General features: G+C 36.7%; 1 protein-coding gene across 1 annotated transcript in view; it reads left to right on the top strand.

Moving 5' to 3' along the window:
- Positions 1–16204, top strand: part of sdccag8 (SHH signaling and ciliogenesis regulator sdccag8) — a 157704-nt gene that overhangs the window by 31796 nt on the left and 109704 nt on the right. Inside the window, exon 12 of the mRNA XM_007898417.2 lies at positions 3254–3370. Coding sequence (XP_007896608.2) covers positions 3254–3370 — 117 coding nt within the window. The remainder of the gene's footprint in view (positions 1–3253; positions 3371–16204) is intronic.

Raw genomic sequence — 16204 nt, 5'->3', positions numbered from 1 at the left:
CACATTCGACTGTAGGAAATTTGCCCTCATCCACGACTTGATGTCCGACAGGCAGTCTGTCAGGACAGCAGTGGACCTGGAGTTGAAGGTGGAGGCAGAAACATTATTACTGTGATGGTTTTGACACATAATATCCAGTGCCTAAGTTCTCTTTTTATCTATTGGAATCAGTTTCCTTTCCCCTCACAATAACATCCTTCAGTTATGCCTCCTACTTAATTAAATCTTTGTATTGAGTGAAGATTAACCTTCTCCTTCCTCCCGCGGTATCTGCACACCCTCTTCCCTCCAGAGGACAGTAATTTAATTTATGGTAAACAATAGTCACTTCCACTTTGCCAACATCCATTGCTATCCTAGCTTTCGGTCAATGTATCAATCATGCAACTGAGTGGGTGACCCTTAAATTAAGTTGAATTACTACTTGACAGTGAATTGTATGTTTCCTGAAGTAATATTTCTGGGGTGTACAATAGACTTGCATTTTCACCAACCTTTTCTTTGGTCTGTCACTTTCTGTCTTTCAGGCTGTCTCCAAATTCTTTTCTAAAACAATATTCAATACAATGAATGAGGTAGTTAATTTCCCAGCTCCAATTTGACTTGTCTTGATTTGATTGCAGGCTTTTTTTGTGCATTTTGATGAACCTGTCACTATTTCAGACTTTCTCATTTCTCTCACTTTTTATTTTTACTGTCAAGCCATTTTTCAATCACGCTTCAGCTTTTCACCAATTCCTTTATTTTTCATCTTTCTTATAAATTTTCTTTTTGTCTCTCCTTATTTTACCTTTTTGTACATACCTCAAGGTTTGCCAGTGCCTCTTAATACCACTGTAAATTTCAGATGCAAACATCTATTTACAATCATCAACATTACTTCAGTCACAGTTTATCCGGACAATTTTTTTCCCAACCATTCAATCATCAATACATTTTTAATAAAAACTCCCACAACTGTACACATGTTTGTAGAATTGTGTTTAATGTCCTTGATGCATCTTTGCCTCAAACCCTCTGTCTTGCCTCCTCCTTACCCATCTTCAGATTGCACCTGAAGACCTTCCTCTTCAAATGCATCTACGGTCCCTCTCCTCTCTCCTGCTCAATCTCAATCTCCACCACTTTTAAGCTCTCTGAAACACAACTCCACACAAAGGGCTCTGTATAAATACTACTGAATAAAAGTTGTTATTATTGTTGTTAGTAAATGTTTTTAACCTCTTGCAATTACAATATGTAGAAGCTTTGATATTTTCCTGATCAGCCAGTAAAATAAATCGTGATACCAGCCCCCAATATAAAATGCTGAACTGAATCAGAAGGTTGTTTTAAATTGTTATATTTCTTGTATATTATAGAGCAAAGCACATTCTGGAGGGTTGGTTTGATGTTGCTTTGATGAAGAAGGCACTCCTGCCCATTTGATCTCATCCCTCCAGAATACCCACCCTACAGTCCTCTAATCACGCATGAAGCATTTTTTTTCAAATGAGCTCATAATCTTGCCCTTCCTTTTCCAACCATTAATTATCCTCTGGGTAATGAAAAACTTTCTGGTATTTTGGGGGTGGTAGGTGGGTGTGTGACACATGCGGAAACCCATCACCATACTTAAGAGTATCCAAACCAAACAGAGATTTTTATGCATCCCACCTACACACGGAAATTCCAGGGATAAATTGTTGGAATGGAATGTGCACTTTCTCCGTGGAGGGATGCATCCTGCTTACTAGGCACAGGTTGGCAAGACCCAGAGTGTGAGTTGGGGTACTGCTGAAGTCTATTCAGCTAAAACCGCATAGTTTGCCAGTGATATACTTCCTGGTATTTGTCCTGAAATTGCCCTTCACAACCCTAAACCTATTTGCTCTTGTTCAGATGTCTTGGTACATCTGAAAGTATTGTCCTGGGATTAATTAATTCTATTTAAAATCTTATATACCTCTATAAGTAGGCTCCTTTGAAACATTGCTTTTCAAGCCCTAACTTGTTTAATCACTGCTTATAGCTGCCTTTAACAATAAAACACATCCTTGTTGCTCTCCTTTGCACCGTCTCTAAGGCCTAGGCATCTCCCTTATGTCTTGGTGACCACAACTGTACACAGTCTTTCAGGTATGGCCTGATCAGAACACTATATAGTAGGTTGTCTGGGGATCTAAACTCAACTGATTTGGCAATATTGCCCAGCCTCCTGTTTGACTTGTTTTTTTGTTGCCTCACACTGTTTTGACATGGTGAACGACAAGTAAACTAACTCCCCTAGGTCTCTTGCAGTTTCCCCTTGGCAAGTTCAGCTTCCCCCATGGCCAGTTAAACTAGGTTATCTGGACAATGATGAGACAGTGAAATTATGTTTTGAATAAAACTTGTTATCAATTTCTGGCAATGGACCGTAATTGCTGAAAAAGTAAGTAATAATTTGAAAGGTTGGGGGGCAAAGTGTAATACTGTAGTAAAAGTGAAAAGGTGACACAGAATAGAGAAGAAGAAGAAGAAGAAGAAGAAATAGAACAGGACAAATGTCAGTGACTTTTTAAAAAAATATTTTACTGGGTTAGAAAGCTATCCTGATGTTTGACTATTTTTAATATTGGTATTTTTCAGCATAACAATGCATGAAAAGAAAAAAAGCTTTATTGTGCTAAAATTAGCCATGAATTTTTAAAAAGATATAATGTAGTTAAATGTGATTATGTGATCCTGGCACAAAAAGGTGCTTCTAGCCTCGCGGAATTTTACAGCACAATGCAGCCTTCAACGATCATAGAATCGGAAAAGCTGAGCCGTGCCCTTTCAGAAACATTTTGAATGGATCATTGCCTATGATCCTGCATACTCTGGGTGAACAGACCTATCCAGAATACTAGATCAAATGGTCTGAAGGACTGTCTTTATCCAAACCTCTTTTGTAATTGCGGTCTTGTGTGGACAAATGGTAATTTCTACACTGGTAAACTTGAATTACTTCAACTAAGTTGCTATTAGGTGGTTCCACATATCAATGATGTGTTGAGCAATAGCTCCAAATATTCAGCAGTTGTGGCTCCGTAATAACTGAATGCTGGTAGGAGCACATTCCTGCTGAATAATTTTCAATATCGTGCTTGGAATGCTTTTGCAAGAAATTCTGCTAATTTACCTCCGGGTGGCACTATCGGGCCATTTTACATGCACACGGTTGTAATGAATAAATTGTTGCAATTCACATATAAACAAATGTTGTCTCTGACTTTTACTTAACCTTTAGGAATGTGGAGAATTGCGCTATCAGCTGAACCAGGTCAAAATGAAGAAAGATGAGACTGAGAAGGAGTTCAGAGAATACAGATCAAAAACATTACGAGAAATTGAACTCCAAGAACAGGTAAGAGAGTTTTGTCTGTTAGTTCTGATCGATTGTTCAAATTTACAAGCACTGAGTTCAGAAAGGGCTACTTATTTTTTATAAATGAACCAATGAGTCTGAGCCATTCTAGTTACAGGTTCAAATTGTGGGCAAGCCTTTCAAGAAATGGTCACATTAATGTGATCTGCAAGGGCTTCACAGTGTTTTACTAAAGGTCAGAGTTAACAGTGAAAATATATGAAGCAATCTGGCTGTATTGCAGCAAGAGTATAGTAGTATTTGTTAGAATGTGTGCAAATATGCATGTCATTTGCAGATTTGCATCTTAATATTACAAAATGTTTGGAAACTATCTTAGTGATAATTGTAGTTCACTTTAGTGTTAAGATTAATCTTTCTTTCCGGATGAATAGGCCTGAAATTCAAGCTAATACAAATTAATTTGGTTTGACGAGGCTGAGCAAATGCCCATCTGATATAATCGTGGATACATTGCTATTTATTTTTAAATAGTTATTTTTCATTTTTCAATCTGGGGTGTCAGCTTGGCTCGTTGGCTTTCAGTCTCGTGCTTCTGGGTTAGAAATTTGTGGGCTAAAGCTCCATGTTGGGATTTTCAGTTCATAGTCTAAGCTGATATTCCAATGCAGTACTGGAAGATTGCCGCCTTGTTGGAGGTGTCGTCCTTTGGATGAGGTGTTAAATTGAAACCCTGTTTGCATGTTGATGTGAACATTAAAGATTATATGACATTATTTCAAAAGAAAGGGGAGTTTCTCCCAGTGTCCAGGAAAAGTATATTTCAGGCTAGCTGCAAAATACAGGTTTGTATTTATGTTAGAGTTTAAATTGATGTTTGAAATGTCCCATTGTCTACAATCATCCGCACTTTAAATTTGCCTGCTTTGTGCATGGTGAGTAAAGACATTTGATAGAAATGATCTTAAGTTTGGTAAACAAATAGTATTTTTGGAGGTAAAGCTAACTTTAAGGTTGTACTACCAATAGTAACCGGCCATTCAGCATAATTGATTGGACCAAAAATTTGCAGTCAAACTCAACATATTGTTTTCCTAAAGAAACATATAATAACCACAGATGTTTAGCTGATGCAGTGAAGGCTGGACTAGAAAGCAAAGTTTGGGTACAGTAGCCAATGTGTGCCCATCTGCAGTCAACTCTGGGAACAGTAGTGAGAAAGACAGCAGCTGAAGTATATGCTGTTAGACAAGAAGGGAAAAGCAACATTGTGATGTCCCATATAAGAGGGCTTCACATTGGTTACTATTCCCCTGTTTTCCACACCAGACACTGGTAACAGAAATCGTAGTTTTCTCTGCTGCTTATTTGTCTGGTTCGAGAATAGCTTGTGGTATGAGGGAGTGTAGCTGAGAAAGACGAAACAAAGAAAGTAAAATAAAAGTATGGATGGAAAGAACAAAAATGAAAGGAAAATAGGACACTAAAAAGAGTGAAATAGTTCAACCCAAAAACTTGCATTTTATTAAATGGTATATATATATATATATGAATCTGGGATATACATAAAAAACTATGTTAAATCATTCTAAAATGATGTGATAAATATCTTAACTATACCTCTAGTGAATTAAGTCTGATCACTTTGTGTAAAGATCCCCTTTCTGTACAATTTATTTACCTATTTATTTACCTATTTATTTCAGCAGTAAAGTAACAATGTCAGTTTTTACAATTTATGTCACAATAACTAGCGCAGTAACACTAAAAAGTTATTCCTTAATTATTAGAAAAAGTTTTGGGACAAACAGATAGCTCTTTCAAAGGTACAGCTCTTTCAGAGGTATTGAGCACAAGCACAATGAGGTAAATGGCCACCCTCTGTGCTGTAAGTTCCTAAATAATTATATTAAAGCTAAAAATTTAATTTGAATTTAAATTCTTGTATAGGTGACTTCAGTTATTTTTTTCTCCCTCATGTTCTCTTTTCCTTGCTTCTTTTATTGCCTTTTCAACAGCAGCCTGTCATGATGCTGTTGCTTTGCCTTTCTTTTGAATCTACTTCTGCTTTTCAATTTGAGAATAATGAAAACTATCAGCATATCATCAGAGTGTCCTCCTTTGCCATTGCTAATTCCACTACAGCTCCTACTTCACTTCCATTATTGTTGCCTTGGTATTACCACAAAAACCACAACCCAGCTGCTGGAACAATTCACACTGGCATCATGCAATTCTTCACTAGGAACATAAGTCTTTTGCCAGATTTCAAAACCAGAAAGCAACATCTGTTGTCTGGAATTGTTTCACCATATATCTTGGTGACGAATTAAAAACACTGCGTTCCCACTATAAGAGAAGTATTATTGAGGCAGACAGAAGGCTCATTTGGGAACAATCCCATTAATCAAGACACCTGCAACAGTTTGTTTGTGTGGCTCACTGTCAAATTGCGATGACAAAGTTATTTTGTGCAATGAAAGCGAGAAACTACGATTTCTGTTACCAGTAGCAGTTAGAGCAGGGAGTTGAGACCGGCAAGAAAGTTCTATTAGATCATTGGTTCCATTTTATTAATTTGACAGATGAGAGAAATATTGCATGGAGGTGGTTAGATTCACTGATAGTTTCATGCGCATACAGGAATTACATGAACAAAATCTTGTATATAAAATGTTTTGAAGAACAGCAATGTGTATTACCAGAATTTGTATCCAAGATCATTGTCATCATCATTGCTCGAGTACAGTTATCGATTGGCACGTAACTGGCAATTTCATTCCACTCATCGCAAACAATTTGACATGAGACCTTTCTTGCTGTAGGAGGTTAGCTTTGTGCTGTACTCAACATTATTGCCGAGCAGTACTACTACTGATCGTGTTTTGTTTTGCAGTCAATCTGCAAACTGTTCTTTATCTCGGCTATTGCTAGCTGAACCATGAAAATATCAGAAAATAGTTTAACCTAGAAATGTGTTTAATGTAGATTGTTGACATTATCAACATTTAATGTAGGTAAACATTCTAATAGAAAACTGGCAGATAATGATGTCAATTTAGCCCTTCATTTGATATTTATCATACCGAGTATACATCAAATGTACCCTCAATATTGCATTAAATTTTACAGGCAATGATAATTTTCAAGCCTCCATTGTGTCTTTACTCACAGCTATGAGGCCACCTTTACCAATAAAATATAAATACATTTATTTTGCTGCATTTGAAATTGAGCGCAGCCCCTGCTACTACTACTACTTCCCCTACTGTCACTTCTTCTCCTTCTAGCTCTTCTACAGCAACCTGTCAGGATCCTGCTGCTGAGCAGCGTATGCATTTGGATGTGAGTTATCAGTGTACAGTGTTTTTCTATTAAAAAAGCAAGTAGGTGAATGCCACTATCCAAATGTCTAGTACCAATGTTCTAAGTTCACAGACATTGCCATGGTGAATGCCGCAGCCAGTGGCTTACAGCATCAAGGGATATTTTTGCCTTTTTTCATTCTTGTCTTTGTATCCTCCAAGCTTTCTGAACTTATTTTCATTATAATGTATTTTGCAACTTTGCAAATATTTGTCTTGATGTTTATTTCAAAAACTACTAGTCGTAACTGAGCACAAAGCTACAGGGTTTTTTTTTTTGCCTCTTTATGTTATTTGTCAGCTTGGCTAAGTTGTAATCAATCTTGTCTCTGAATCAGACGGTTGTGGGTTCAAATCCATATCAGGACTTGGAATACATATAGTCTACGCTGACACTCCAATGCAGTGCTGGGAATCTGCTGCATTGTCGGAAGCGACATCCTGCAGATGAGATGTTAAACCAAGGTCCTGTCTGCCTGTTCAAGTAGACTTTAAAGATCCTATGATACTATTCAAAAAGAGAAGTGAGTTTTTCCCACTGAGCTGGCCAAAAGACTCCCAAATAAAATTGGTCCTTCACTCCAGGGCTGTTATGTGGGACATTCCTGTGCGTATATTGTCTGCTGAGTTTGTCCACAAATTACAAAGTCTCACCACTTCAAAGAATATACTGTGAAATGTTTTGAGATGCCTTGAAAATATAAGGTACTATATCAAATACAAGGATTATTATTGTTTGTCATTACTTTATTATCAAATATTGCTGTACATATGTGGCAATAAAAGGAGAATGAAGCCGTTTATTTTCCATTTGTGTTCGCATTTTGTGAGGGAATAGCTTATTTGCTGTTTCTCAATATGTCATTAAAACGCTCAACATGGATATCAAATATGTTTGCTAAAATATCACTAAGACGTCATCTCTAACACTCTAAAAAGGATATCAGTTTCCACATTAAGCATTCTCAGGCAATGTATAGCAAGAACAAATTCAGTGTGAAACTTTGTGACCTAATGATTTGTCTAGCCCCCAAGCTCATAAAAGTATTCCCTGTTGCGCTGGTTTTGAACAGTTCTGAGTTTGATGGTGACCAAGAGACTGTCATTTTTGTAATGAATTGTGGGCAGTGTGTGCTATGGACCCATGCCCAGAGGGAATTTGTTTGAGAATGCCCCAACTCATTTCACTTTCAGCCAGCAGAGTGAGGAAGCTTTCATTCCATCTGTCTGGACTGAATTCAAACATAAGACCCAAAAATAGTTGAAGCAGTTTGCTAGCCCATTATGCCACATATTTAAACTGTTTATTTCTTGGGAATTATTTGTTAAATTTTCTGCTGTTAAATTTGGCTTAAAATTTAAGTTTCACTGTGAATAATAATAATCCTTATACATTTGATGTAGCGCCTTTCACTTTGAGAGGATGTCGCAAAGTGCTTCACAGAAATTACTGTAAAGTGTAATGACTGTAGCCAATTTGCACATAGTGATGTGTCACAAAGAACCATGCAGTGAATGAACAATTTTATTTGGTGGATTGTTGGCCAGGTCACTGGAGAAGCTTCCTTTTCTTTTTGAACAATGATATGGGATCCTAAAAGTCCGCCTGAACAGGCAGGTGGGACCACAGTTTATTGTCTCACCTGAAGGATGTTAAATCCAACAATGTAATTCTTCCCAGAACTAGAAGCAGTGTCAGTGTACACTATGTGACTTCAAAGCCTCAATGTAAGGCTTGAACTAACAATCTTCTGTCTCAAAGGAAAGAGTACTGCTAATTGAGCCAGGCTGACACTTGTCAAATTAAGAATAAATCTGAATATGTTTTTTATACTTCTTTGCTTGCATGCAGTGCTAGACAATAAAATTACAATTTAACTCTGCACTAGGTGACATTTAAATGGTTTATACAAGAGTTCACACAAAAAATACTTTGTTGTTGATGTTTGTGTTTGTGCAAAATAACCTGTGGAAAAATAATGCAGATAGCCCCTACTGGGTTCAAAGAATGTAAATGAATCTTATATATAACTTTGATGAGAGATTAAGAACATGAGAAATTTATTCTAAGGTTATTTAAATATTTTTTGCCAATGTTGTTTCAGATATGCAGTATGGTTTAGCTTTAAAACATTGGTTTTGGGGAGGAAAACACGTTTTTAAAGTACACATTCATAATATAGTGCATTCTCTTATCAGTAATTTTAACTTCCATGTATCTAAAAATTGATGTGTATTCTTAATATCAAAATATGGAGAATAAATTAGAGTAATATGGTCACTAACCTGCTGTGACATTCAGTGATACATTTCATGAATTTGGGGATGTGAACAAATGCCAATAAATGAACCACTGGTAGTCTAATACTTTGTTTATTGGTAGCACATAGTTCATAAATCAGCTCTGTTTTCCCAATGTAAATGATAACAATTCAAAACAAAATGTAAAATCTTTTTCATGGATTTCTAAACGTTAACAGTCAGTGAAGTAATATTTTTGCTTTAATACTGCTGCATACCATAGCAGAAGTGCCCAAAAATAATACCTGCAGCTAAAGCCAAATACCTGCTGCTCACCTTGAGCCCCACCAGTCCTGTCCAGTCTGTCATCAAAGCATTTTATGAGCACTTACTGCTGCTACCCTGGCATTTCTACATAAAAAGTATACAAGTGCCTCATAAAACACTACAAAAAACAGAGCAGGCACCAAAACACTAAATGTTATGGTCCATGGAGCTTTCTTAAAAACCATATATAAAGCACTTTATATTTTCAACAACAGTAGTATTGCTCAAGGGTCAGGTACTGGGAGATGCTCAAAATATAAGCGTGAAATTGTTGGAAAAACTGGAGGTTTTGGGGAGGGAAAATTATCATTTCTATTTTCTTTCAGAAAATCTGTTTTATTTTTAAGTCAAATAGCCTGTGAAGTAGCTCTTGGTAAACTCAATGAGAATTCTGAAAATGTAAATATCATTGCAAAGTTTCTGTATTTCAAAACATCAACTTAACATTGCCACAAGTGATTTTCCGCAATTGCATCTTGAATGGTGCTCACTGGTCTCTGTCGGTACCATAAGGAGTTACGTTTTTGGAACTTGACTCCCTCTGGTACCAACAAACACTGAAAATCCCTATCAACGACACCATCCAAAACTTTGGGGGCTTCTGTTTTTAATTTCACAGGGAATGTTGTAAATGAATGCTGTCCCAAAATGGTCTCAGTTGTTACAACAGTAATTTGGTCAAACTGGCACTGAGATCATTTTTTAAAAAAGCTGTTGATTCATTGCTTTGTAAATAATAATAATCCTTGCATTTAGTATAGCGCTTTTTCTCGTCTTCTAGACTTCTCAAAGCGCTTCACAGAATAGACTATAAAGTGAATTGACTGTATATTTTGTGGGCGAATTGCGGCAGCCAATTGCACACAGCAGTGTCCCACAAACAGTCATGGATTGAAGTGACCAATTTTTTTTTTTTTTGAAGGATTATTATCACGAGGATTATTACTCGTGTGGAGTAAGGAAACTTGCCCAAGGTTTCACCCTGCCAGGTCTCTCGCTTGTGAGGCGAGTGCTCTAACCAAAAGAGGACTCCACACCAAAATGAAAACACCAAAATGCTGATGCAAGGATATGTTTGAGGCGTCAATGTAGCTTTGCCAAACTTTAGAAACTAGATTCTTTCCTCCCACCCCACGCCGTATATACTAACATTTTCAATCAGTACTTTAAGTAATGTCACAATGGAAATGGATAAGGGACTGATGATTCAAAGTGGCGCATCATTAGAAAATGAAACTTAAGCTTTGTCTAAGAGTAAGCTGTTTAAAAACCATTGCAAAGTAAATTTGAGTTTTTTTAATGAAATGTATCATTTGTAATTCAAAACTTGGCGGAAGATATAGCTCTGTTTGCTGTGGGAGAACTGCTAAAGAATCTTTTGCAAAGAGTCAATAGGTAGAAGGTGAGCTAACGCTGGAGATTATTTCATAAAATAATTGATTTATTTCATAAGCAAATGAGACCATAGCAGGAGAAAGGAGCTAGAGTCAACAAGCTAGAGGCTAGAGTTAATACCTCTCCATTCAGAGGACTGAAATAGTTGCTGGTGTATTTGTTTTGTTCCCACCGAAATATTTATGAATGTCAAGCCACCGATTAGTGCTTCCAAATAATCATACGCCTTTTCCAATACTCTAATTTTGTTTATATTTTGTATTACTTCTGCCCACTTTGCTGCCTTGGCATCAACCAGAGCCAAGAATAGAACTCAAATAGTGCCAACTGGTTCCAAGTGGAAGGTACTGCCTACACTAGCCAGGATCTTTGTAACTCTTAATGGAATAATAATAATAGTAATTCTTGCATTTGATAAAGCGTCATATCACATCTTCGAGACGTCCCAAAGCGCTTCACAGAATATACTGTAAAGTGAATTGACTGTATGTTTTGCGGGCGAAATGCGGCAGCCAATTGCGCACAGCAGTGTCCCATAAACAGTCATGGATTGAGTGACCATATTATTATTTATTTATTTTTTGAAGGCCCTATTACTCCTGGAAAAGCGATCTGCCAATCAACTAACAACCAGATTCCTACTTACTGCTAGGTGAACAGAAACGTGTGGAGTAAGGAAAGTTGCCCAACGTTTCGCCTGCCCAGGTCCTCTCGCTTGCGAGGCAAGTGCTCTAAGCACTGAAGGATACACTGTAAAATAAGTTAATTTAACATTCCAGTCAAGATAGACACTATACGTGGCTCTGAGAGATGCTGAAAATAGGTGCAGATCTAAAGGTTGTTCAAAATCCATCATACTGTTACCCCATTGCTTTGTGACGGCATAGAGGAAATGGATTGCTTTAACGTGGCCAAGACACTGGGAGAAACTCCCTTCTCTTTTTGGATAGTGCCATGGGATTTTTACGTGCAGCCAGACAGGACCTCAGTTTAACATCTCACCCGACCGACGGCATCTTATGACTTTCAATTCCCAATGTGAGGCTTGAATCCACAACCTTCTACTTAGAGGTGCAAGTGTTACCAACTGAGCCAGGTTGACACACGTGATAACACCTGGTGTTAGGCATGTAACTTATGAGAAAAAGTTATGAAATTTGTACTTTGACCTGGACTCTTTGGAAAATGGGAGACTGCAAGAAAACTTTTGTATAGAAAAATGCCCCAGAGAGCTTTTTAGGAATAGTATGAATCACGAGCAAGGTGGGAAGAAAAGGGAGTAGGAGGAAAGGAGGGAAAAGGTTTTCAAAATAGGGGAGAAGCATATTGGTGTGGGAATGGGGTTGGAGGAATATAATGCATTTCACATTCTTCAATTGCTGTTGTTCTTAAATGTCATAAGCAATTGAACTAAAGTTGCTGAAATTGTGCCATACCTACTGATTGTTTTCTAATGAAAATAAAACCACTTTTTAAATTAACCTTGCAAAATGTTTGGTTAAAAAATGAGACAGCATTTTATATTGAAACCAATCCATGCTATCATGTAATCAGCTGTGCTGTTATAAGGTAACCCATATACTAATTTTCAGAATGTATTTTGAGTATAAAAACAATATTAGCTACTTGTAGACACAGCCTGACCATCTGTTCTGGGCAAAGCTGTGTGAAGGACCGTAACATGGTCTGAGGTGGATGTCCCAGTTATCCATTTGAGGCGTGATGGTTATGCAATAGCAGTAGTAGAAGGATTAACTGTGTTTCATTAATAGCAGGATATCACAGTTTTTTCCTTCCTAGCTTCTGTTAATGATCTTTCTCTTGATAGCTTTTCTTTTCTTAACTCTTTCCCTCCTGTATATGTTAGTTGTCCACTTGTGTCATTAAAATCCAATTACTGGTATACAGGAGTTCTGATTAGCAATGCTGCTCATCTGGTATTGCATTCTTTTGTTCCTAAAATTGGTTCAGTTTTACCAGAAAAGTGAAAATAATGAATAAAAACTTACAGCCTTAGCACCGTAAAGCTTAACCCCTCCCCCCATTTACCATTACTGCAGCAGTTTTCATATTATGTACTTCATTAAACATACAGGTTGGTGCATATGCTTTTTCTTTTGCCCATATTGCTTTTGGTGACAGATAAGCAAGCTTCAAGCCAAACATAGTAACTGCAACTTTAAGTTCTCGAAAGTCTTTTGAAAAAATACACCAGTTACAGTAGTAGGGAGTAAAATACTGTAATGCATTTGGTACCATAATAGATACTATCATTCAATCTATCATGATCAGTTGAAGAATAAATGGAAAACTATATTTTCAATAAATCTAAATACTCAATCTAAATTTGGCTTAGTTAGCACACCGTTCAGAACAATCAAAACTGATGAAGCAGTGGAAAGGGCTGGTTGAATTTATCTTGATTTCAACTTGTTTGCTGTGTAACAATCATGGAAAATACAGCACAGAAGCAAGCCATTTTAGCCCATCAAGCTAAACTAATGCTAGCTTTTCCAATAAAACTACTTTACTTTAATCCCAATTTCCTGTCCTTTCCCTGTACTGTTGCATTTTTAAAAAAAAATACTTATGCAGTTCTCTTTTACATGATGTGAGGCATTACTCTACATCAACAACAACAACTTGGATTTATATAGTGCCCGGTCGGCATGAAGGGCAATAAACAAACTCCAGTTGTTGTTATAGTCCTAACTTATTAAGTTATGTTTTGGATTCACTTCACAAGACTCTTAAAAGCAGCAGCCCAGGTGGACAAGGCATTCAAGAATTCAAATAGAGTCCTTGGCTTTATGTCCAGAGGAATAGATTCCAAAATTAGAGGCATAATGTGAAATTTATATAAACCTTGGTTATGAAGTATCATGGGCAAGTTGCTCTTGGCAAAATAATAATACCTTATTACTAAGCTTTGTCAGCATGAAACATACATTTTTAATTACATTAACACTGTAGATTGATGAAATTGTGTTAAGTGATTTTGTGCTGTTTTATTATTATGTATTTTGCCTATAATGGAAAATGTGAACATTTGCACTACTCTACCTTTAAGTGACGTTTTGCTGATGATTGTACTCGGGTAACTTGTTTATTTGCTACAAATAAATAGGGTCTGTCTTTTCTTTATCTAATTGCTCTGTCTGGTATAATTATGTGGGAAAAGGAAAGTGCATCAGGTAGCCTGTGTTATGTGAGAAGGAAGACAAATAAGTGGTGGCTGTCTGTGTGTGTGATAATTACGTGGTTTTACAAATAGATAAATAGATAGTCACTGTGAGGTGAGGAGTAAAAACAAGAAAATTGTATCAGTGAGCCAAACCAGATGGTCTTGTTTGTTCCTGTGTATAAATACAGGACACTCGCTAGCCTGAAGTTGGATCAGATCTGGGAAAGACAACAAGATAAGAAAAGAAGGTACAACTTAAAGTCGAAAACTGCAACTGTATACTCTATTCTCTGGTTCGGTAATTTACCTTTTTGTATCATGCACTTTGCTATATAAAGGTTGAAAAGTTAATTTTCATCAGTCTGTGTGAGGGTCCTGAACAACATAAAGACTCACAATTTTAGAGTCAATGATTTAATTTAAATTAAATACAAATAAATAGCCACTAGCAGATCTAAAATGGAGTTTAAGGGGAACTTCTTTATGCAGAGGGTGATGAAAATGTGGAATTGACTGCTGGAAGCTATGGTTGAAGCAGAAAGCATCAACGTAAACTTGATGCATACATGACAAGGGAATAGAAGGATATGGGAGAGGGGATTAGAAAGGGTGAAGGCTAATGTGGTTTATAACCACTGGCACAAATTAATTGTACTAGTGAAGAGAGTTTCTCCCAGTGTCTTGGCCAACAATACCCTAAATAAAATTGATTCACTTCATGACTGTTTATGCTCATGATGGGATATTGTTGCGCGCAAATTGGCTGCCACATTCGCTTGCAAACTACATACACTTTACAGTAAATCCTGTGAAGCGCTTTGCAACATCCTCCTGATGTGAAATGCTCCATAACAATTGCAGAATTAGAATTTGGGGCTGAATGGTCTAATTCTGGGCTGTAACCTTCCATGCAACTTGAATAGTCAGTTTCTTGTGACAAAATAATTCCTGTTTTGATAGCCCTCTCGATGTTGTTGCATTTATAATTCCTTACTAATACAATGTGCCTTAGAATGGGATACTTCTATGAAGGTGGTGGTTAAAGTAGCTTAGTGTATTACTTATCTATTTAAATTTAAACAAGATTAAGCACCCTAAAGCATATTAACTGTTCATTTAGATAAATGAAACAAAAATGGAGTCAATGTGTAAAGTGATGACCGAAATGTTCCGTGAGCTTGCCATTCTGTTGATATATTTCTGAACTTTGATATAGTTGCTGAATTCAAGTTAAAGTGTGGCATATGGCCTTCAGCAGACCCAAGATGTGTATGTGGCTTCATGGCTGGCAGCCTTTAAGACACCACTCAGCTGTCTTCACAGATTGCCTGGATAATACAGACTACAGTAGTTATAATTTAAATGCTGTATCCAAACTGGATACTGGAGATCCTGTTCAAGTTTAAATGACAAATAGGTGATAATAGTAAATAAAACATCTCCCTTCTAAAGAGATCACTAGGGAGTTAACGAGGGATGTAATAGTACAACGAAACTGTCGGTCGTTTATGAGATTGAATATTTCTTCATGCCTAAATATTCGTTAGTATATTGGAAGATTTCAAAATAAGGTATGTGCCCTCCTGCTTTCATTTCACTCAATTGACCTACTTACGTTTAGTGGAGTATTTAAAAAAAAGTGTACTTTGCATAGGACTTTCTGATTGATAATTTTCCTTTGGGAATCTATTCTCAGATGCAGCACCTGTGCCACAGTTTCTTCAGAGAAACCTCTTCACTAGAACGTGCTGTCTTCTACCATGTGCAGCTCTGGGCTGTTTTCAGTTCAGCTGGCTGCACTGGATACTTGTGGCCTTAATTAAATCGAAACCGACACAGAGAAAAAAAAGCCAGCCGTGGAAACATACGAAAAAATAATGAGAAAAAGGCGTAAAGACTTTTTAAACATAAGATTTTAAAAAAATACTAAAATAACAAATAGATAAAGTGACATTGCAAGGATAACTGACATGAGTAAATGCAGAAAAGATAATTACAAAAAAATACAAAGCTGAGCAACATAGTAAAGAAGAAAAGGAAATATGAATATTTAAAATAATAAGAAAATTAAAACATATCCATCATGTTTAAAACTATTGTTTTGAAAGGTTCTACAGTTTGATTCTACAATTATATTTAGTATCACTAATTAAGCTTAGTTTTACCATGTCAATCACCTTGCAATATTTTTATTTTTATTTCTCATTCATAGGTCTAGATGTAATGTATTTTTGGATGAGAGAGATTAACACAAATGTGATAGTGGGATTGGGGAAACCTCTTTATGGGGATTGCGGAGGGAAGTCTCTCAGAACAGCCCAAGAAAGCAAGGACTTTTGGAAGAAGTTAAAATCAGTAACT

The sequence above is a fragment of the Callorhinchus milii genome, unplaced genomic scaffold (assembly GCF_018977255.1).
Source record: "Callorhinchus milii isolate IMCB2004 unplaced genomic scaffold, IMCB_Cmil_1.0 Scaffold3, whole genome shotgun sequence".
NCBI classification, from domain to species: Eukaryota; Metazoa; Chordata; class Chondrichthyes; order Chimaeriformes; family Callorhinchidae; genus Callorhinchus; species Callorhinchus milii.
The sequence above is the reverse complement of the archived record's forward strand: the minus strand, read 5'-3'. Positions and strand labels throughout refer to the sequence as shown.